The sequence below is a fragment of the Drosophila nasuta genome, chromosome 3 (genome assembly GCF_023558535.2).
Source record: "Drosophila nasuta strain 15112-1781.00 chromosome 3, ASM2355853v1, whole genome shotgun sequence".
In the NCBI taxonomy this organism is placed as follows: domain Eukaryota; kingdom Metazoa; phylum Arthropoda; class Insecta; order Diptera; family Drosophilidae; genus Drosophila; species Drosophila nasuta.
This window is the reverse complement of record NC_083457.1, coordinates 28312706-28333360: the sequence shown is the minus strand read 5'-3', so window position 1 is coordinate 28333360 and position 20655 is coordinate 28312706. Positions and strand designations below refer to the sequence as shown.

The 20655-nt window shown below is 38.0% G+C and overlaps 4 protein-coding genes across 6 annotated transcripts; 2 read left to right on the top strand and 2 right to left on the bottom strand.

The window, feature by feature from the left end:
* Positions 1-37: 37 nt before the first annotated feature.
* LOC132788612 (uncharacterized) lies at positions 38-4835 on the bottom strand. Its single transcript, XM_060796104.1, has 3 exons — positions 4676-4835; positions 4472-4544; positions 38-949 (listed from the first exon to the last, which is right to left on the bottom strand). The coding sequence occupies exons 2-3, from the start codon at positions 4520-4522 to the stop codon at positions 758-760; spliced, it is 243 nt and encodes an 80-aa protein (XP_060652087.1). The 5' UTR covers positions 4523-4544; positions 4676-4835; the 3' UTR covers positions 38-757.
* On the bottom strand, positions 3271-4465 carry LOC132788610 (uncharacterized). The gene has a single exon (XM_060796102.1). The coding sequence runs from the start codon at positions 4302-4304 to the stop codon at positions 3345-3347; it is 960 nt and encodes a 319-aa protein (XP_060652085.1). The 5' UTR covers positions 4305-4465; the 3' UTR covers positions 3271-3344.
* A 483-nt stretch (positions 4836-5318) lies between the features above and the next one.
* On the top strand, positions 5319-5927 carry LOC132788613 (mitochondrial import receptor subunit TOM7 homolog). The gene is made up of 2 exons (XM_060796105.1): positions 5319-5594; positions 5683-5927. Exons 1-2 carry the CDS (start codon positions 5495-5497, stop codon positions 5745-5747), a joined length of 165 nt encoding a protein of 54 aa, XP_060652088.1. The 5' UTR covers positions 5319-5494; the 3' UTR covers positions 5748-5927.
* Positions 5928-6358: 431 nt separating this feature from the next.
* LOC132788864 (TGF-beta receptor type-1) lies at positions 6359-16764 on the top strand. Of its 3 annotated transcripts, none has more exons than XM_060796516.1 (8): positions 6359-7217; positions 7377-7751; positions 9407-9524; positions 9650-9855; positions 14125-14355; positions 14410-14643; positions 14704-15227; positions 15286-16764. In XM_060796516.1, exons 1-8 carry the CDS (start codon positions 7055-7057, stop codon positions 15466-15468), a joined length of 2034 nt encoding a protein of 677 aa, XP_060652499.1. In that variant the 5' UTR covers positions 6359-7054; the 3' UTR covers positions 15469-16764. The 3 variants fall into 3 exon arrangements, with proteins under 3 accessions (XP_060652499.1, XP_060652501.1, XP_060652500.1); XM_060796518.1 differs by lacking the exon at positions 9650-9855 and adding an exon at positions 12331-12464 and having other exon boundaries at positions 6361-7217; XM_060796517.1 differs by lacking the exon at positions 9650-9855 and adding an exon at positions 10637-10779 and having other exon boundaries at positions 6361-7217.
* The last annotated feature ends 3891 nt before the right edge of the window (positions 16765-20655 follow it).

Genomic DNA, 20655 nt, shown 5'->3' with positions numbered 1-20655 from the left:
TGATAAAAGTGATTTGTAAAAATAAAAAGAAATCAAATTTCGATAATAATGCGGTTTATTTGAATATTGAACTAAAACTAATACAAAACTTGGATACTTTCGCCCATAATTGCAGACCATTCTTAGGCAATTATTTATCCTGTTGCTATTGTTATATGTTGTATTATAATTCTTCACTTAGTCGTTTCTTTTAGGGGGTTGTTTGTTTTGTTTAAAATTTAGAATTTAACTAAAAGATCTTATATGTATATAATAGGACTTGTTGACAGAGACGTTGAAAACATACATATATAGAATATACATTGGGATTCCATAGGATGAGCTCATCAACAACAATTCATTGCAACATCATCTCCATCCTGTCGATCATCATCATCATCCTTATCATCATCATGTTCATTAGTAACTATCACAATTTTTATTCCTTTTCTGTTGGCGACGCGTTCACGTATATGTTTGTGTTTCTTGAGTATGTGTGTGTTTGTTTGTTTGTTGTATGTATGAAGAACAAGTAATTATATACACATTCAATCCCATCCGTCTCAAAATATATAATAACCATAATAATAATATGAGCTCCTCGTCATTGTTGTTGCCATGTCGCTACGCTATCGGTTTTTGGCTGATGATGACTTAAACATAAAGAAATATACACTACGATGTGAAATGAGAACTGAGAATGTATGGCGAGCGAACAGAGGACGACATGGCCAACAACAATACTATCCAACAGAAGATGAGCCTCATCTATCGACGTTTAAAGCTTGCGCAGCGCATTGTGTTTGTTGTGCTTCTTGGACAACAGCTGCTTCAGGCTGAACGAGGAGAGCGCAATCCCAAACAGGGCCAACATCGTTGCAGATCGGGTCACCACACGGTTGGGCGCCGACGAGCTGGTGGTGAACGCATGGCTGCTGTGTGTCGAGGCCTGCGCGGACAGCGGCGGTGCCTGCAATTAGAATGATAACGAGATAAGCCAATTAAAATCAGATTAAGATATCGTAAAACATAGTTAAGGCTAGATTAAATAGATTTCTAAACCAAAAGGAAACATCTTAACAATAAACTCGGAACTAAAGAGAACGAAAAGAAAGATTGTTCCAGATCATTAAACTATACTAATTAACATACTAAAAAGTAGAAAGTAATAATAATGTAATATTATTATTATATTTGTATAAATACATATTTTAAATAAATTTGATTAAGACTGTAAATAAAAAAAATTAAAAAATTTGTATCCTAAAATATAGTTAAACCTAGATTAAATAGACTTCTTAACCAAGAAAACATCTTAACAATAAGCCTAACTGATAATATCTTAAAACTAAAGAGAACAACAAGAAAACTTGTACCAGTTTTTAATATTTATAAAATTATATAATAGTATTTAATATAATAGTATTATTATGTCAAATATTACAAATATAACATTGCAAATGGTGAACTCAATACATAATTATGGAATCAAATTGATTATCGTAATACTTTGGATTAAAATTTTAAAAAAAGATTAACGCCTAGTAAAACATAATTGTAAAATTGTCCGTTAACTTTCTATTCCTATAAATTTTATTGTAAATTCACTCGCTTATCGTCTTGAGACAGATAATACTTGAAATAATATGAAAGAGATTAAGACATCAGCACCAGGTTAATGCTAACGCCTTATCACAGCGTACATTCCTATTTTTATAAATGTCAAACAAACAAGTTGGCCTATTGCCAAAAAAAAAGTCTAAAAGCCTCTTTCTACTACGCAGCAGAAGTTTGCGAATTTACCCGTTGGCAACGGCAAGTTCAAGTGCCTCCTTCAGCCCCCCCTCCTCCCAATGGGATCGAGACTGATTACCCCACCACAAACGTTCCCACGTTCATTGAACTGATAAACAAACCGAACAATTGAAATCGCTGTAAAGCGTATTCGACATGCCAGTGAACTTGTAACACCTGTTGATAATATTGATAATGCAATAATATATAATATATTCTACTACGATTCATTACTATTAATGGCAATCCCCCCAGCAACAGCAAATTTAGTGTAGGCCTCGACTGTACTTTGTTGTTGTAGTTGTAGTTGTAGTTGATTTTATTGCAATTGGAACAGCTTTTGCATTCCTCAATGAAACTAAGCAAAGACGCAATAGCTGCGAGCGCGTGGCACGTGACGTCAGCTGCGCACACTGGAAAAAGGTTATTGAAACTACGCGAAATAAATTGCAGCGTTTATGTAGAGTTCAGAAGGTGACTCGATAAAATTGAAATATTCTAATCTAACTTGAAGATACAAAATTAACTATTAGATTGAGAACGAATATTAAAAATATTTATAAAAAACAATTAAAAATAAAACATATTATAACTTCATGAAAGACACTAAGTACTTTCCAAAAATGTACTCGGCCTTGAAGATAATTAATATTACAAGCGTAACAATTAGATCTTGATAAGCTTTAAGTTAATCAAGTTCAAATTAGGTGTTTGATATTACGAATATTTGCGATAAAAACAATCTTGATAAGCACACTAACAATCAAAATAAGTATTTCCAGGAAATCAATTTAATTGCGACTCGATAATAAAAATACGTTATATAACGATGCAATGAAAACAAGCTTAGTCAAGAGATCTTAATACACAAAATGAATTGATGACTTTAACAAAAACAATCTTCATAAGCATTTTTAGGTCAAATGAAATAAAAATAATTACTAAGTCGAAATATAATAATGCGATTCAGCAGTTTTCCCATAAAATACCTGATATGAGTATAATAAATCTTATATACGTAAGTAAAATACAAATGCAAAAAATATGCGTATTTAAATTTGTGGTTTGGCAACGCTCGCCAAATAAAACGGTGAATTATTTTTAGCACCGCCGGCGCCGCGTTGCCTTGCTTCAATTATTGTGAAGGGGGGCAAACAAGTTTTGTTTGTATTTGCGCCTTTCGCTTAACTCCCGCACCACTGTGCACCGTGTGACATTGTCCGTAATTACTTTATCAGCTGTAGTAAGCAAGCGGTAGCCTCGCATTTGTAACTCTCACCGCGTTGCAACTTGAGCTGCGAGATCTTGTTCATCTTGTGACGCACTTGGCTTGACCCGCTTTCCTCATTACTTTCAGCAGATTCATCTGGGCTATCTCTCTCAGTTCGCTGGTCATTGCTCATCATGCACTGGACGCGTGGCCCGCATCAACAATTTTGTAGAATAGCGCCCGACCGTCAACAAAAAAATCCAATGTTTATAAATAAATGCGACGTGTTTGGCAATTTTCGACACTCATTTTGATACGCAAATTTATTTGGCATAACAAAACAAAAAAGATCCAAAATCGTTCATTGCGATTGCGTTTGCTTTGCTTCCGTTTCCCGTTCCTGCTTGGGTTCCGTTTTTATTTCCTTCTGTCGCTTCTGCGCTTCAATGCTTTGGAGCAACTGCATCACCTGATGCGTATTTGGCCGGCTGGCAACTGGATTATTGCCAATGTTACGTCTATTGCTACGCTGTTGCTTTTGGGGACGTATTAGGCGTGACTCCGGCTGTCGCTTCAATGCATCCAGAAAATCCGATGGACTGGGTCCTAAAGAAGACGCGGGCTCTGCTTTTGGTTGCTGTTTCTGTTGGCATAGTGTGGATGCTTTTTTGGGTGCAGCCTGGAAGACAGATGCCTTTGGAATGTCAAGAACCCGCTTCACTTTCTCGGTATTCCCAGCGAGTGCCGTGGGATCAAAGGAGATGGAGAAATCTATGGTGTTGCTTGTGGTAGTTAATATAAATGGATCAGTCTTGATTGAGAGATTCGACGTTAAATCGGGCATTGAATTGGCGGCTGTTGTTGTAGCTGATAAGGGTTTATCAGTGCTGGATACTGTAGTGATCTTTGGACTGTTGTTATCTGCGTCGATGCACATATTTTCAATCGGCGCCAGCTCAAGAATTTCATTAATCTGGATTAAGCCATCTGTTTCTGGATTCGAGTTACTGTTATCTGTTGCATGCTGGGGCTCCGGCTCCACTTCCGGTGCCAGTTGTTTGAGAAGTTCTTTAATAAAATCATCATCATCATATGGATCCAGCGAATCCGTCACATCATCAACCGATTCCGGCCGGACAACCACTTCAGCAGGTGAATCTTCCTCGTCGGAAGACACTTCATCGTTGTGCGGCCACAAACAACTGCGTGCCTCGCATTTCAGTATTTGCTCCTCGAGGTTGATGTAAAACCATTGCAATTTATGGTTTAATCCCTGACTTTGGCAATCCTCGCAAGAATCCCCTGGCTGCAGTTTGTCCATTCTATAGGTAATGTGGGCGCGAGTGTGCGTGTTGCGAGGGAATTTCTCGAAACGTGTTTGGGAAATTTACGCTACGCACAATTTCCCCTCAATTTGCATATTTTTTGCATTTGCCAATACTTAAAATCCGGTGGAGTTTTTCTTTTTGCTATTTAGCGAATGCTCACCTGACCGAAAGTTAAACGAAATGCATATAATCCGATATTAGTTGTTTTCATTGTCCGATCAATCAATTATTATCTGAAAAGCAAACAAAATTTCAGTTTTGAGCGCAGCCCAGCTTACATAAGAGGAAATTGATTTTTCCTTTTTTTTTCATTCGTTCAGAATGTCAGTGTGAAAGTCGTCAGCACCTGCTTATCAAAACTTACATAGTGTGAGTGAGTAATTCGAATGCGATGCCCTCTGCCGACGTCTATTCAATAATGCAGTTCCGAGCGTTCTGCGTTGAGATTGTTTAATGCATTAATTTAATTTGAAAAAAAAGCAAAAATTCTCTCTAGCAGCATGCCAGGGCTGACAGGGCTACAGCAGGAAAGAGCAGATGGTTGGCAGAGTGACCGTGAATTAATTTCCTAATACACGCTGATAAAATATACTATTTTTGTATTACTAGATGGTTACACTCGAAACTGAATATTATTTGAATAGTTTTTATTGCAAATTGTTCTAAAAAAATAGAGTCCAATAATAGGATATTTTCGATTTCGATTTCGAATACAGCATTCAGTCAGTTTTTTTCTTAGAACATCCATCATTTGCAAAATTTAAGAAATTTATGCTACATTTGTTTGTGAAAAACAAAAACACATGAACCCATCTCTACCACAACCTGTCACCGTTTCGTTTTGCCCAGTCCGGCACCACCATCTGTTTGTTTACATTTTATCAGAAGTAAAGGCATGACAACTGCAATACCAGTATAGACAAAACGTGCTGCTATTATTGAAGTTTGGATACAGTACACTCTGTTTTAATTATCGTACGTAAGAAATTTACTTCAAATTCGATGTTAAAACCCTTATTAATTTTTTCAAACTTCCACGCAAACGATATTAATTTCATTCGATTATCGAAAAATAACACGGTTACCAACACTGTCTTTTCTAGTCGGTGATTTGCTGCTGATACAATTTCATAATACGAGAGTGTGCATTCATTGTTCGCATTTTTTGCAATAAAAAATTAAAATGGTTCTTTCTGAGGGAGTCAAGGAACGTCTGGGAGTGGTTGTGGATATCGTGCAGACCACATTTCACTGGGGATTTGTGCCCATGGTCCTTTATTTAGGTAAGTACTTCTTGCACGTGTTGGGGATAAGCACTACAAGTGTAATCTATTGATTTTGTATTGACAATTATGTTTTTTATTTGAATAGGATTCTCCAAGGGAGCTGAGCCTGGAATGCCTCCACTATCCCTTCTGAGTCTTCTGTGGCAATAGATACACACATATTTATTTCATACCGAGTATGATTGCGAGCGGAAACAAACTCAAAATAAAATTGACAAAATGTTGTTGTTGATTGCTTGGCATTTTCAAAGCACTAGTACCTTAAGGAGAGCTAGCGGAAATAAATTTCTGTTCAAATAATATTAAAATATTTGGTGGTTCACAATACAATTGTTTTAAAACTGTCTATTTCGTAGAACTAATATAAACGGATAAATTTAGCTTCTATAAAGCTTTAGCAGCTGAGCCGGAATTTATCATAAACTAAATTAGGTTTTAACGTCGAGATAAGGAAAACCCGTTGTCCATGTCCTCTGGTTACTCTTCATTTGACTTTTGGAATATTTCCAAATGCGTGATTAAAGCCGCGTCATTTAAATAGCTTGTTATTTCCATTGCCGGTTACGACTAATCTAATTTTAATTTAAATCCCTTTCAAAGCTATAAATGTTATGAAAACATTAGAATTACATGGATATAATATATTATTGTATTTTTGCTTGTGGAAACACTGGTTGTCATTCTAATTTGGAGAGGGGGCAACGCCTTAGACGTTATCGCATTGGTATTTTGCAATAAAAATGCGTTATTGCTATGCTTGCCGAAGACGGTCACATCGTTCGCTAAACTATTCGCACGCAGACGGGTTTTCCGCTGATTTCGTTAAACAAAATTGCATATATAGCAAATAAATAATAGAAATTAACGCAAGCACAACTGTGCACAATACAATTCAAGGTGCTGGCCACAATTGTAAATAATATTTGGTGGTAAAACAAGCCAGACAAGTGCCAAACTCACGTGATGAAAATACGGCTGAAAAATTATCCGTAAAGTGGGAGGGGGATCAAGTTTTTCTAATTGGATTGCAAAAGAAGTGAAACGAATTTTTTTGTGTGCAGTTTTGTAATTGTAAAACATGCGTGCCAGGTGCACCATATAATGCCGAATGGCCAAAATAAATGAAAAAATAAAAAGTGCTGCTTATGCTAATTAAATCGCTAATCGAATGTACAAACAAAATGTAAGCTCGTTGCGGCGCAAGCAGAGCGCGAGTTTCGAGTCCTACACAACACAATAAATGCGCAATATAAAGCAAATTAGTTGCCGTCTGCAGTCGACGTCGTCGTCATCGTCGTCCTTGTCGCCGTTATCGTTGTTGTTGTCTCCTTTGCATAGTTTTGTTTGTGTCGTCAAGAACAACAACAGCCAGAAGAAGGAGCACAAATAAATTTTGCTGCCCTCACAGACTTTGAGCTTACGCGCTTGTGTGCGTGCACGTGTGCGTGTGTGTGTGTATGTGTGCGTGCGTGTGTGTACGCGGAAAACAAAAGAAAAATCACAATAACGAAAACAATAACATGGCGAACGGTCAGCGATTATCAAAAAGGAAAAGAACAATCAAAATGTGGCTGTGGCTTAAGCTGCTCTGCCTGATGGCTCTGCTCCATGTAATCGGCGGTAAGTAAACAGAGACTATCCAACGCTGATCACCGAGGATATGTGGTGACAACAAGCACACTCCTCTCGCCCTCCCCTCGTGCCCACGTCACAGTTTGAGGTGTGAAACTAACCTAAATTTGTATTTGTTTTTTTCTTCTTTCTATATTTTGTGTGCAGCCTCTCCAATTGAACTTGTCATAAATACCACAAATGAAGCAACAAAAATTGGCAACAAAGCTTTGCCCGAGGCGGCGGCGGCAACAGCGACAGCAGCTACAACAACAAGAAAAGCGACAAGAACAACAGCAACAGCAACAACAACAGCAGCAAATGAAACAGCTGGTGCTTATCTAACTAAATCGTCGCTGTCGTCCGCTGATAACAGCGGCCATGGCAACAACAACAACAACAACAGCAGCAGCAACGGCAGCGACAACAGCGCAGTGTCAATTCAAATGGCAGCCGCAAATGAAACGGCTGCTGTTGCTGCCACTTCGCTGCAACAATCATCGATGCCCACTTACGCGCCACTGCACAACAAGAAGCACGAAAGTAAGTCCAAAGTAAAAGCCGCCAAATCAGAGAGCAGACAATCCAGACCCAAGACAATCAAACAGACAGACAGACGAATAAACTGAAACGCGGCTCGCGTGACTTTAACACCTCAAAGAGCAGCTCAAGCGTTATTCATGGAGTTTAAAAAAAAACCCCAACCCAACTCAAGCTGTCTGGCTTTTACCTCAACTCCACAACTTCCCCCTCCCTTTACCCTCAAGCCATGTCTCGTGACGTCAGCTCATTGCCGATGTCAATGTGCTGCAGACTGCAGTTCTCTCTCTCCCTCTCTCTCATTCCCACGCGCTGTCTGACTGACTGACTGACTGAAACAGCAACAACAACAAGAACAACAGCAGCAGACACTCGCACTTGAGCCACCCCCGCGTTTTGCATTGCACTTGTGCCTACAGCGACAGCAACAACAACTCAACTTGACTGCAATGCAACTGCAACCAAAGACTGCAAAAACAACAAAACTGGCGCGCAAAGCCAGCGCCAACGCCAACGGCAGCAGCGACTGCGGCAGCGGCAGCGACGTCAACGGCCGCGTCAACTTCGTCTGGGTTCTTTATGCTTTCCGCTTTACACTTGTCTTCGTCTGTCTCTGTTTCGTTGTTGTTATTATTATGCTAAATGCCTTTTGTTTTTGCTTTTGCTTTTGTGCGAGCAACTTGAGACCGACCCCTTCCCCCACGCAGTTAACCCCTCCTGCTCGTACAGCGTGTCGTCGCCTCTTGGCGCTTGTCGCTTGACGTTGAATGTCAGCGATCGCTCAAGAAGCAACAAAATAATCAATAATAAAGACCGAATTATGATTAATGATAAAACTTTAAATTGGGCTGAGAAGCGACTTGCTAATTGGCCCCAAGCGACTCGTGTCAGCAGCTTTAAAGATCGCAACTGATAACCGATAACTGTCGCCACTAATTGAGATCAGTAATAGCTTATTTTGATTTCCCTTAATGGTTCAATCGACGGTTTCGTGCGAAAAACCGTTTTCGGAAAAAGTTGCCTGCATAAAACTACAATTTTGTGTAAATTTCAATATGCTGATAGAAAAGTTCAGAGGAAATTGATATAGAAAAAGATATGATAAGCTCGCTGATCGCTTTCACGGAAATAATATGTTTATACACTTGCTTGGGGTATTATAATTTTAATTAGAACTGTGTGACACATTAAAGAAGGCGTAGCAGATATAATGTGAAAACGCTTAGTGTTGATTGATCTTGGAGGAACTATTTAGTTAGTGTTAGTTAGTTAGTGAAGCATGATAAATATTCAACATTTTGTGTTATTCTTGAACAATTAAGACTCTTAACTTCATTGTGCTTAATTTTTTTATTTATTTATTTGTTTATTTTTTTCATATATATGTTTATATATGAATTTTTAATCACATAACTTTTGCTTATGAGTCTGATCTTGAAGAAACTATTTTGCAGCATTGAAACATCTACTTTCTTAAATATTCCTCATGTTCAGTGTGTTCTTTTGCTTACGGTATTTTTCTTATACCTATTGTCGAAATTTTTATGATTCCTAATCTTCAAGATGACAATGACTGAACTTCGAGATACATTAATTTAATCTATAGATTCTAAATGATTATATTTTTTAAGTAATCATATTATTATTTTGTTTAACAGAAATTATCAAATGCCATTGTGATATCTGCAAGGAAACGAACCACATATGCGAAACGGATGGTTATTGCTTCACTTCAGTGGAGAAGGATAACGACAACAAGATAATCTTCAGTTTCCGGTAAGTTTGTTGATATGGTTTATTAGGAAAAAAATACAAATACAACGACATGACAATCAATTTGCTGATCAATCTGCGTGTGTGCGAATTCGAACTCGAATTCGGATTCGAATTCATTGTCGTAGCTGCCTCAACATGTCGCAGAGCTTTCCGCCGGGCCGTTTCATCTGGTGTAACGATGGTCGCCATGGCGGACCGACAGCACGTCCGGCCGCACCTCGTGGCGGACACGGGTGTTGTAATGATCGTGACTTTTGCAATAAAGATCTGCGTCCCGTTATCAAGTACTATGCGCCGTCCATGGATAAAACCAACTCGGTTGTCTACGAAGGTGCGCTATGCTGTGCACGTCTTTTGTTCGACAAAAAAACCAAAGAAAAAACCTATCCTCTATATTCCTGAACTGCTCCTCCTAGCTAACAACCATCCATTCAAGTGAAACAAACGCACGTCGTTCAAGTTGCTTTGTTCCAGTTTGTTCGTTCTTTGAACTTGTTCTTCTACCATTTATATCTACCATGCTCGTTCGTTGAGTTCAAACTCGAAAGCTAACCTCAAAATCCAAAAAGAAAATAAATAATTTAATTAAATGCAGCGCACATTACTAAAACCCAGCAGAAGTAACAACTACAACAGCAACAACAACAACAGCAACAACTACAGTAGCGGCAGCAACTGCAGCAACAGCAACAACAACTACGTTAAGAGCGAGCAAAGCTCCTGGCAACAAATTCATTTTATTCGTTTCTGTTTTGATTGCTACTAACCAGACTGAGTTTCAATTAGCAGCTGGCCGAAAGACACTGGCCTCAGCTACAACAACAACAACAACAGTGACACTTTACTAATTTGATTTCTTTCTCTATTTATCTCTCCTCTCTCTCTGTCTTTCACCTAAAACGCTCGTGTACACCCGACAAAACGATCAATAATGAAATGCCACACGCGATCTCTTGTTCTCTGATCTGCACATTCTCTGTCACTCTCTGTGTGATCGTTCGTTTCGCTCGCTCGCTCGCTCGTCGTTGCTCTCTTTCAAATAACACACGTACACAAACATACGCACACACACACACTCAAACTTACTTGTATTGGTCTATTATGCTGTACAGTTGCCTCGAAAAGCGTTACGAACTGCATCGCGAACCTCTGGAATGCCTCTCCAGTCGCAGTAAAATCGATTCGTATAGAATTAGATGTTGTAGTAAGGATTTCTGCAATAAGGAAGAGCTTATGAAAACCATATTTGAACCAGGTACAGCAACAAACATGAATCAAACACAAATAACAAAAAAAAAAAAAAAAAACAACTAGAAAACTATAGCAAAAAAAGATAAACAAAAATAAAAACTTTTTTTCTTTCTCTGTCTCTATTAAAAAGCTTTTTGGTTTTGCACTCTTCATTTGTACTCTCAGCTAATTATGCACTACAACAACAACAAACAAACAAAAAAAAACAACAACACAATTTTATTGTATACCAACAATTTCCACACTTACCGCACAACAGTATTAATAATAATATTAATAGTAATAATAATAAATAATCATTTTAATTCGGTTTGCACAACAATTTAGTACTCGAACTATAATTGATCCTAAATGTTTCTTTATTTTGTTTTCTTCTGAAAATATATATCTTGAGTATTTCATTTATTTAGTTTTCTATTTGCACCTTAGTCGTCCTCCGATTTGTAGGTCTCTTTATTTTTGGTTTCTTTTGATCTTTCTGCACGATATCCGCCTGTTTGCCGCCTGTCTTTCTCTGCTCTTCGCTCTCTGCCTCTTGCACTATCTAAGTAACTATTTTATCTAAATGCACAACAACAACAACAGCTACAAACAACAACACCTACACATAATATATAAGTATGACGGTATCTTATTCGATACTCAATCAATTTGTTTGCATGCCAATTATTTTTCTTAAACTCTTCGCTGATCTTATTGTAGTAAGTACAGTATTATATTTTGTGGAACCTCTAGTAGGCATTTATTCATGGTATGGTTTCGTGTACTTTTTTGCATTTTTTGTACATGCCTGGAACTGCAAAACTAACGTTGGTACTATCGATACTATCGATAACAATTCATTGTGCAATTGCATTTCGCCGCTCTTGTTTATATTTTTGTATATTTCTCCGATTTTCGACTTGTGCAAATAAAGGATTTCGTTCCATTTGTAAATTCTTTTTTTGATTTCGATAGTATGAAGTATTGATAGTAATTGTGTTAATACTGAGGTTCCTTTTTATCGATCAACAATTGTATAATTGGGTAAACTATCGACTGGTGCTTTGATTCCTCTTGTATTTTTTATTGTACATAATGATTTTGGGAATATATTCTGAACTGCTTTGACTCTTGTTCTTCCAACCTTGATCCTCCATTTTGTGAGCAAACCCGCTCTTCTCCCCCTCTTAGTCCACGCCTTTGCTGCACGCCCGCAAACAATTTTACAGCTGATTTAGTTCGTAAGTCGTAGCAAAACAGCAAAAACTGCAACTTTAACAACTTTACAATAATAATAACAATAACAACAAAAACAACAACAATGACAACAGCTGCTTATCAACAATTGCACAACTACAACAACAACAGCAACAACAAATACCGCAAAACCCCAACAGCAACAACAAAAGCAACCGCCAAATTAGTATTATTTAGCCCTTGACCCTTTTATCCCGCCTAACTAAGTAGTTTGTAACTAAAATTCAAGACTATATTAAACCTTACTAGTTAAAACCAAAAACCATAAAAAAAAAGAAAGAACAACAATTGTAAATGTATGTGTGTATGTATGTAGATGCCTGCCTCTTGCAAACCACTTACCACCCGAAGATCCCGCCTGGTGTCATGACAACACACCCAGATCCTCCACAAAATGTTGTCAAGAAGATTTTTGCAATACGCGTGAAAGTTACAATGGTGCTATACCAGGTGAGAGTTGCTTAAACCCATCCAACCATCCAACCATTCAACCATTTTCTCATCTTCCCATCTTCAACCAAAACCATTCATGCAGCCATCCATTCATTCACTCATTCACGCATCCATTCATTCATCCGTCCAGCCATAGACATTCATAGACACATAGATCATCGCATCAGCGACAACAAATTTAACCACATTCACACGTCGTCACTCTTCCCCCCCGAGCCACGCCCATGTCATTGCACCGCATTATTTGCGTTTTTTTAGACCAAAATTTGTGGCACACACACACTCAGACACACACGCACACCTGTCATGCTGCACGCTGTTGTCCTGCCCCCGTCTGCCCCACCCCCCACGTTGCCCTTGGACCTGCCCCACATTCTCTCATGCGTCGTTGTGCTGTCTTCAAATAATAATAATAAAAAAACACACACACGTATTTTGTTTGTTGGGATTTCTCGTTCTCGGTTCACACACACACACACACACACACACATGCGTTGCACTCACACACTTGTTTTTGTTCGGTGTGTGCGTGTGTCTCACCTTGTCTGCGCTGTTTTTGTGGCCTCGTCGCAACACCATCAACACCCACCACTCCCCTCCCCACCCCTCACCACACTTGTCGCTTCGCCGTGTTTCGAGTTGTCTGCTGACCTTTCGCATCATTCATATTGACTTGTTAAAAAGACGACACGACGCACATAAAAGCCAAACAACTGCATAAAAAAAGGAAGTAGGCAACAGCAACCACAACAACAACAACAACAACTGTCTCAAGGGGACAACAACAACAACTGCAGCAGAAGCAGCAGCAGAAGAGGAAGAAGAAACACCAACCAGACGGCGCATTTTGTTTACCTCGTTCGCTCACTCCCTCGCTCGCTCTCTCTTTCACTCCTCTCTCACTGCGTCTGTTTATGCAAGTCGTGCATTCATATATGTATGTATGTATATTCATTCATCTGCTGCTGCGTCGCTGTCGACGTCGCAGTCGCAGCAACTGCAGGCGGCGGCTTCATTTTCCATTCATTTTTATGGCCGCATTTTTGTGTTTTTGCTGTTTGCAGCATTCTTTTTGTTATACTTATTATTTTGTACACTCATATTTATATTATTAGTAGTTCTGTTTTGCGTCCATATTGTATGAATGTGCGCGAGTGTCTGTGTGCGTGAGGGTGTGTGTGTTTATGTACATAAGTTTTGCAGTTTATTGCTCTGTAGATTTTAAGTTTGCGCCGCAAAGTATGCAAAGGTTTGTAAATAACGTTTCAAAAGTCATAAGCAGGTTAGTGAAAAATGCACCTAGTTAATTACAACTATGCACGAAATAACACTCACACACACACACACACAACACACACTCAAACACTCACAAAACAACACATGCACTCGGCACTTGGCAATTAACTGTTTCGTTGGCATGCACCCGCAGTTTATTTGGTTTTATGTTTATATGTTATTAATGATTTAAACGTTTGGCTTGCAGCATGTTGTCTTCACCTTTAATATATTTTGTGTATAATGTATGTATATGGTATTTATTCACTAACTTTCTGGCATTTAATTTTCCATTAATTCTCACGCTCAACCTTAGCTGCTTTCAATCTGTTCTCTCCACCCGCTTAACTCTCTGAACTAATCAAGCTTGTGTTTCCATCAGATTTTCTACCTAATAAGACGCTAAGCAGCTGGGAATTGGTGGCCATCATTGTGAGCGCCACGTTAATCATCTGTCTGTCTGGCACAGCGACTTGGTATTATTGCCAGCGTCGCAAGCAATTGGCCAATGGACGACCGTTTGCCAAGGAGGATTCTGTCTATGATCCCATACTGAATGGCAACACGACACTGCACGATATCATTGAGATGACCACATCCGGATCTGGTTCAGGTGAGTAATATCTTTGCATTCATAAGCATTAGTTTAACTCTCTACTCTTTGTAGCTGGTCTGCCGCTCTTGGTGCAACGTTCGATTGCACGACAAGTGCAGCTGTGTCATGTTATTGGCAAGGGACGATTCGGTGAGGTGTGGCGTGGTCGCTGGCGTGGCGAGAATGTTGCCGTCAAGATCTTTTCCAGTCGCGAAGAGTGCTCCTGGTTCCGCGAGGCAGAAATATATCAAACTGTTATGTTGCGACATGAGAATATCTTGGGTTTCATTGCAGCAGACAACAAAGGTGAGTTGTGAATTCTTTTTAATGATTTTTATAAATTCATTTTTTTTTCTTTTCTTTTAGACAACGGCACTTGGACTCAGCTCTGGTTGGTCACGGATTACCACGAGAACGGCTCACTGTTTGATTATCTGACCACACACACTGTGGACACCAACACCATGCTGAACATGGCACTGAGCATAGCCACTGGATTGGCGCATCTGCACATGGATATTGTGGGCACACGTGGAAAGCCAGCGATTGCCCATCGCGATCTAAAGTCAAAGAACATACTGGTCAAGACGAATTTGAGCTGTGCCATTGGCGATTTGGGGCTGGCCGTGCGACATGTCGAGAAAGATGATTCGGTGGACATTCCATCCACACATCGTGTGGGCACCAAGCGTTATATGGCACCTGAGGTGCTCGACGAGAGCATGAATGCCCAGCATTTTGATTCGTATAAACGGGCTGATGTCTATGCCTTTGGCTTGATACTCTGGGAGATAGCGCGTCGCTGCAACATGGGCATGATCTTTGAGGAATACCAATTGCCCTACTGGGATGCCGTGCAGCCCGATCCCAGCATTGATGAGATGAAAAAGGTGACATTGAAGCAGTTTAACGAAGAGTTTGGTTACTATAGTTTGGTTTGTGTTGCAGGTGGTATGCATTGAGAAGAGTCGGCCGAATATACCAAATCGCTGGCATGCCTCCGATGTGCTGCACAACATGGCCAAGGTCATGAAGGAGTGCTGGTATCCCAATCCCGTGGCACGTCTGACTGCGCTGCGGATCAAGAAGACGCTTGCCAGTATACGTGTGGAGGATAAGGTCAAGAACTGATTGTGGCTCTAGTGCGTAGCCGAATGGAATGCGTTTTATTTAACTCTGACTCTGTACATCGCACCTGTGTAACCTGTAACCTGGTCCCGTGTTACCTTCAAGCGACAAGCAGCAAAAACAAAAACAAAATCTAAATCTAAATACATATAACCTAAGAGAAAACGAAGCAAGCAAGCAAGAAACCCACAACTAACAAATACTTTGTACATACTTAGGTCTTAACAAATAACAATCGCCGCCTACCACCCCCCAGCCCATCCCTGAACCCATTGCCGCTTTTGGATATGACTCGTAATCGCATTTAGTTAATTTTCCTCATAGTTCTTTCTTTTGCTTTTTTACTTTTGTACATATAATTTTTTCGTTGAAATTGTTGCTGAGAATTGCTTCATTTCACGGCCAGAGACAAGAAAAAAAAACGAGGAGCAGAATGCGGCGCGCCACAAAACCGTCGCACTGCCATTAGTGCTAAATGATTAGAGCATACGCATACATACAAAACATATACATATACGTATACGTATATTTTTTATAGCCACTGTTCACAAAACTAAAACAAAATACATACAGTTAAAAGACTTTGCCAAGACTGAGCAGCAGTGAGAGAAAAGCAAAATCCAAAAAGAAAACAAAAAAAGTAAAAAAAACGAAAACAAAAACAAAACAAAAAAGAGAAATACAAATAGAAAACATATTACAAAAAAGTGGAATATAAATTACAAACTTGCAGGCAACTTTTGTGCTGCATTATATCAATATACGAGTAATATACATACATATATAGAAGTAGCGATTATACACATTTAGAGAATACATTTATATAGACAATGAGAAAAGAGGATTCAACACATTTTTAGGCGTTTATCGTTGACAAAACTCAGGAACTCACGAATTACAATAAAAACGAAATTGATAAGCGAAAATACTGAAAATGAAAATACAGTTTATGAAATACAAAATAATAATTGGCGCGCCGCCTGCTCATCACATGCTGCATGCCCCATGCCCCATTGCCCCAGCTAACCTTCCCCAAATATACATACGTCCACAGTGCTGCTCAGCGTACAATGTGTGCGACTCCCAAGCTGTTTACACAGATACACACACACACACATACAGAAAATACATATACATTACTCTAAATATAGACATTGTTTTTGCGTTTAAGTTCTTATCAGCAATTTCTGTTGTTGTTTTCATATCCTGGAACTCACTCCCTTTTTGTATAACCAAAGCTTGTTCTTCCTATTTTAACTGTAATAATAATGCAAAAAAAAAAAAAAAAACAAAACTAAATGATATAAGAAACAATGTAACAATCCATGTAAGAAACTCGGGATGTTTCATGAACAAAAATATTGAAAGAAAGTGTAATCATAAGTCATTTTACGAGAGCTGTCGTGTATGTTGATCTGTTCAAGAACTAAATGTTTTATATGTATGTCTGCACCACGCTACGACCACTCAAATCACTGACCCATTCACCACCCACTCGATCATAACATAAACCTGCAATAGTAGTTTCTATATAACATCAAATGTTTCCTTAATTCCACAAAACATCAACGCTGAGAGATTAATGTGAACTTAAATAATGAAAGAAGAAGTAAAGCCATTAATTTGACCTACATCAAAGTAAATTGTAAGAAGCATCATTAATTATAATTATAATTCTATTTGATATGCGTATAACGAGATAAACTATATATATATATACATATTAACATATATATTATCAGAACTTTAACTATATTGTTATATCTTTCGGCCTGCGAAATTTGATTTCCTATTAATTTAGGCACACCAAAACAACTAAAAAGAAAGCGAAAAACAAAAAATTATACAAACAATTGATTACGATTACGATTAAACTTTAAGTTAAACTTAATTCATTTCCTGTAACTGTAATACTACATTATTGTAATTTGCTGAATGTTCTATTCATATTCCATTTGCAAATTAACGGATCGTACATATTATATAAGTTTTTACGATGAATATTCCTGTAATTGTAAAATGTGTAAATAATAACGAAAAGAGAGAACAATTTGTAACAATGTTAAATTCGATAAATGTTTAACTAGAATCGAAAGCTCCCAAATCCTACTCTCCCCCAGTGCCCCTAAGTTGCTGTAAAGACACATCCAATTGATTGCAAACCATAATTCCCTACCAAATGTTGTCCCTATCGACAAAAAATCGGGCTGTTCGCAATTCCACATTCGCATCAATTCTCAAAAAAATATACGTAAAGCATGCATAAATGTTATCCAAGCGAATTTGGAATTGGGAACAACCTTTTGCTAAAGAGGCAACTTAACTAGTACTGAGCTGAAGAAGTTGACAGAAAAACCGAAATATCACAACCGAAGTGAAGAAAAAGAAAACTCACACATAAAAGACTTGATAAACAAATGCGCAAAAAAAAAATAATACAATTAATTTCCTATTTTGCAGCTGATTGAAAACCAAAATATATTTGGTTTGTTTTTTAACGAAAATTTGAATTGAAGCCGAGAAAAATATTCAAACTAACTATGATTTAGTTGTTAGGCTCAAGCGTGGCATGAAAGTTAAATTGAAAATGATGTAAAAGTGTTTGTAATGTGTATTAAACGTAACTTAGCTGAAGACGAAGTGACGAAGAAAGTGAAAGATTGAGAGAGAAAGAAGAATGTGAATTGGTATTTGGTATGTGTAACGTATGTGGAGCATTTACGGTGTACTGTTGAAAACAAACAAACAAAAGCGTTGAAAGTGTAAACAGAGTCTAACTTTTAGCTTTAAGCTGCGTTTTTTACTGGCACTTTAAATAAAAACAAAAACCCAAAATATTTGTAAATGAACAAACTCACCATGTCTCTCTTTTTTTCGAACAGATTTTTTTGCTTTCAGCCTACGGCGCAACATTCTTAGATTATTCATGTGGTAAAAAATTGCTTTAATTAAAATTGTAACTACATTTCACGGAACAGAAGTTGCCGCTTCTCTCCTTTGCCATTTGCAAATTTCTTTAGGGACTTTCACCTTTTACTTGGCCTCCCTTTTTACCTATTTCCAAGTCCAGCTCGAGGTCATGTACATACATAAATTTAAATTGCATAATTGAATTTCTTCTGCACATGAAGTTGCTTCTTCTAAAGACGGCGATGAACTTAATTATTACCAACGTTATGACCAATTTTCTTCTACTAATATATTTATTAGAAATGATTGAAAAACGTTGCCAGATAATTTAGTTTGTTATCAACTTAATGCATTTTATTCCAAACTGTGGTATTTTCAAATTAATTTGAATAAATTATACATTCAAAAGAAATGTCCTATTTCATTCGTGCTTGGTTTGGTTGACAATCTGGTATAGTTTGTTTGTAGTCTATATCATGTTTTGAATGTGTTAGTTATGGATATACCAATATAACCTTATAGGCGTTTTTTTTTTATATACCCGCTACCCATAAGGTAGAAGGGTATTATAACTTTGTGCCGGCAGGAAATGTATTTAACAGGTAGAAGGAGGCATCTCCGACCCTATAAAGTATACATATATATTCTTGATCAGCGTCAACAGGCGAGATGATCTAGTCATGTCCGTCTGTCTGTCTGTTCGTATGAACACCTAGATCTCAGAGACTATAAGAGATAGATTTTTTCGACAGCATTTGATATGTTTGCACGCAGACCGACTTCTTCCGACCCCTTTTTTCTTTTATTCAAAATGGGTAGCGGGTATCTCACAGTCGAGCACACTCGACTGTAGCTTTCTTACTAGTTTGCATATTAATTTAATATATTTTAAGAATAACACCGCACTTTTTTACTTTTATTAAAAATGGGTATCTCACAGTCAAATGTACTTGAAGAATTCTTACTTGTTTTTGTTTGTGCCCTAAGAATAATAATATGTAATTACCCATCCAAAAATATTCCTACTTGTATGCCTATTATTTCACCAAAAATGCAATTTAGGTATGAAAAACGAATGAAGAAAATCGTTTACAGTTCACAGCTTCTGTTATCATTGAGTTTGAAACACTACAATTACATACAAGGTGCGTTCCAAAGTAAACAGGACTTTTAACAAAAAGACAGAACAAATAGGTTTTTCGGCAAAATCAATTTATATTATTCAAAATAGTTTCCTTCTGCTTTAATACAGCTTTTTGCACGGTCCAAAAGCATGTCGAACGAGTGTTTTAGCTCGTTGCCCGGTATGGCCTCCAGTATGCCGGTGCAAGCCGTTTGAATGGCCTCGACGTCTGCATAACGCCTTCCTTTCATCGGCAAATGCATTATTCCGAAAAGGTAGAAGTCGCACGGTGCCATATCAGGCGAATACGGGGAGTGGTTGATGGTTAAAATGTGATTTTTGGTCAAATAGTCGGTCCTTCGAATGTTGAATTCAGAACAATTTTTGGACGTCAGTCAATTTGTGCGGAACAAACCGTGCACACAAATTTTGAAAGCCCAAATGTTCGGTCAAAATGCGATAAATCGATGTTTCGGAGATGTTTCCATAAATTTCAATGATGATTTCGGCTGATTTTTTATGAATTCACGCACAGTTTCGATGGAATTTTCGGTTATCGCGGATTTTGGTTGGCCCACATGTTCATCGTCATTTATGTCCTCACGATCACTTTGAAAACGTTGAAACCACTCGTCCACTCTGCTACGGGATAGGCAACCATCGCCATTAACTTGTTTCGTCAATTGAAACGTTTCGGTAAAAGTTTTAAAACAAAATTTAATGTTGGCTCTTTGTTCGAAGCTCATTTTCGCACCGATGACAAAAACATACTGACACTTAAAACGCAATAACTTCACTTCCAATAGATGAAATGTCATGAAATTTTTACTGGAAGTCGATAAAGGATAGCAGATTCTAACGCACTAGTTGATATATAGATGGTGCCACTAGATGGCGCTAGATTCAAAAAGTCCTGTTTACTTTGGAACGCACCATGTATTATGTATATTAAAAATATTGCTGCAGGCTCAGCTAACTCAATATAATATTTAATACTTGTATGTTCTCTTGGCCTCGAGTTGCGCCAACGCAATTCACATTTGCTTAATGAAGAAATGCAAAAGTACTTAATGCAATGAAAAATAATTTGATCAAAATTAAAGCAACTACAAATTGAGTTATGAAAATAGACAAAATTCAAGTTGTGTCGACTTTGG

What these genes read in the sequence shown, in the direction of transcription:
- LOC132788612 (XM_060796104.1), bottom strand. Translation starts at nt 4,522, where the DNA reads ATGAAAACAACTAATATCGGATTATATGCATTTCGTTTAACTTTCGGT. An exon ending in TTCGTTTAACTTTCGGTCAG is followed by an intron (nt 950 to 4,471) that starts GTGAGCATTCGC and finishes TTCTAATTGCAG; the next exon opens with GCACCGCCGCTGTCCGCGCA.
- LOC132788864 (XM_060796516.1), top strand. Translation starts at nt 7,055, where the DNA reads ATGTGTGCGTGCGTGTGTGTACGCGGAAAACAAAAGAAAAATCACAAT. An exon ending in GCACAACAAGAAGCACGAAA is followed by an intron (nt 7,752 to 9,406) that starts GTAAGTCCAAAG and finishes TTTGTTTAACAG; the next exon opens with AAATTATCAAATGCCATTGT. An exon ending in GCATTGATGAGATGAAAAAG is followed by an intron (nt 15,228 to 15,285) that starts GTGACATTGAAG and finishes TTTGTGTTGCAG; the next exon opens with GTGGTATGCATTGAGAAGAG.
- LOC132788613 (XM_060796105.1), top strand. Translation starts at nt 5,495, where the DNA reads ATGGTTCTTTCTGAGGGAGTCAAGGAACGTCTGGGAGTGGTTGTGGAT. An exon ending in GCCCATGGTCCTTTATTTAG is followed by an intron (nt 5,595 to 5,682) that starts GTAAGTACTTCT and finishes TTATTTGAATAG; the next exon opens with GATTCTCCAAGGGAGCTGAG.
- LOC132788610 (XM_060796102.1), bottom strand. Translation starts at nt 4,304, where the DNA reads ATGGACAAACTGCAGCCAGGGGATTCTTGCGAGGATTGCCAAAGTCAG.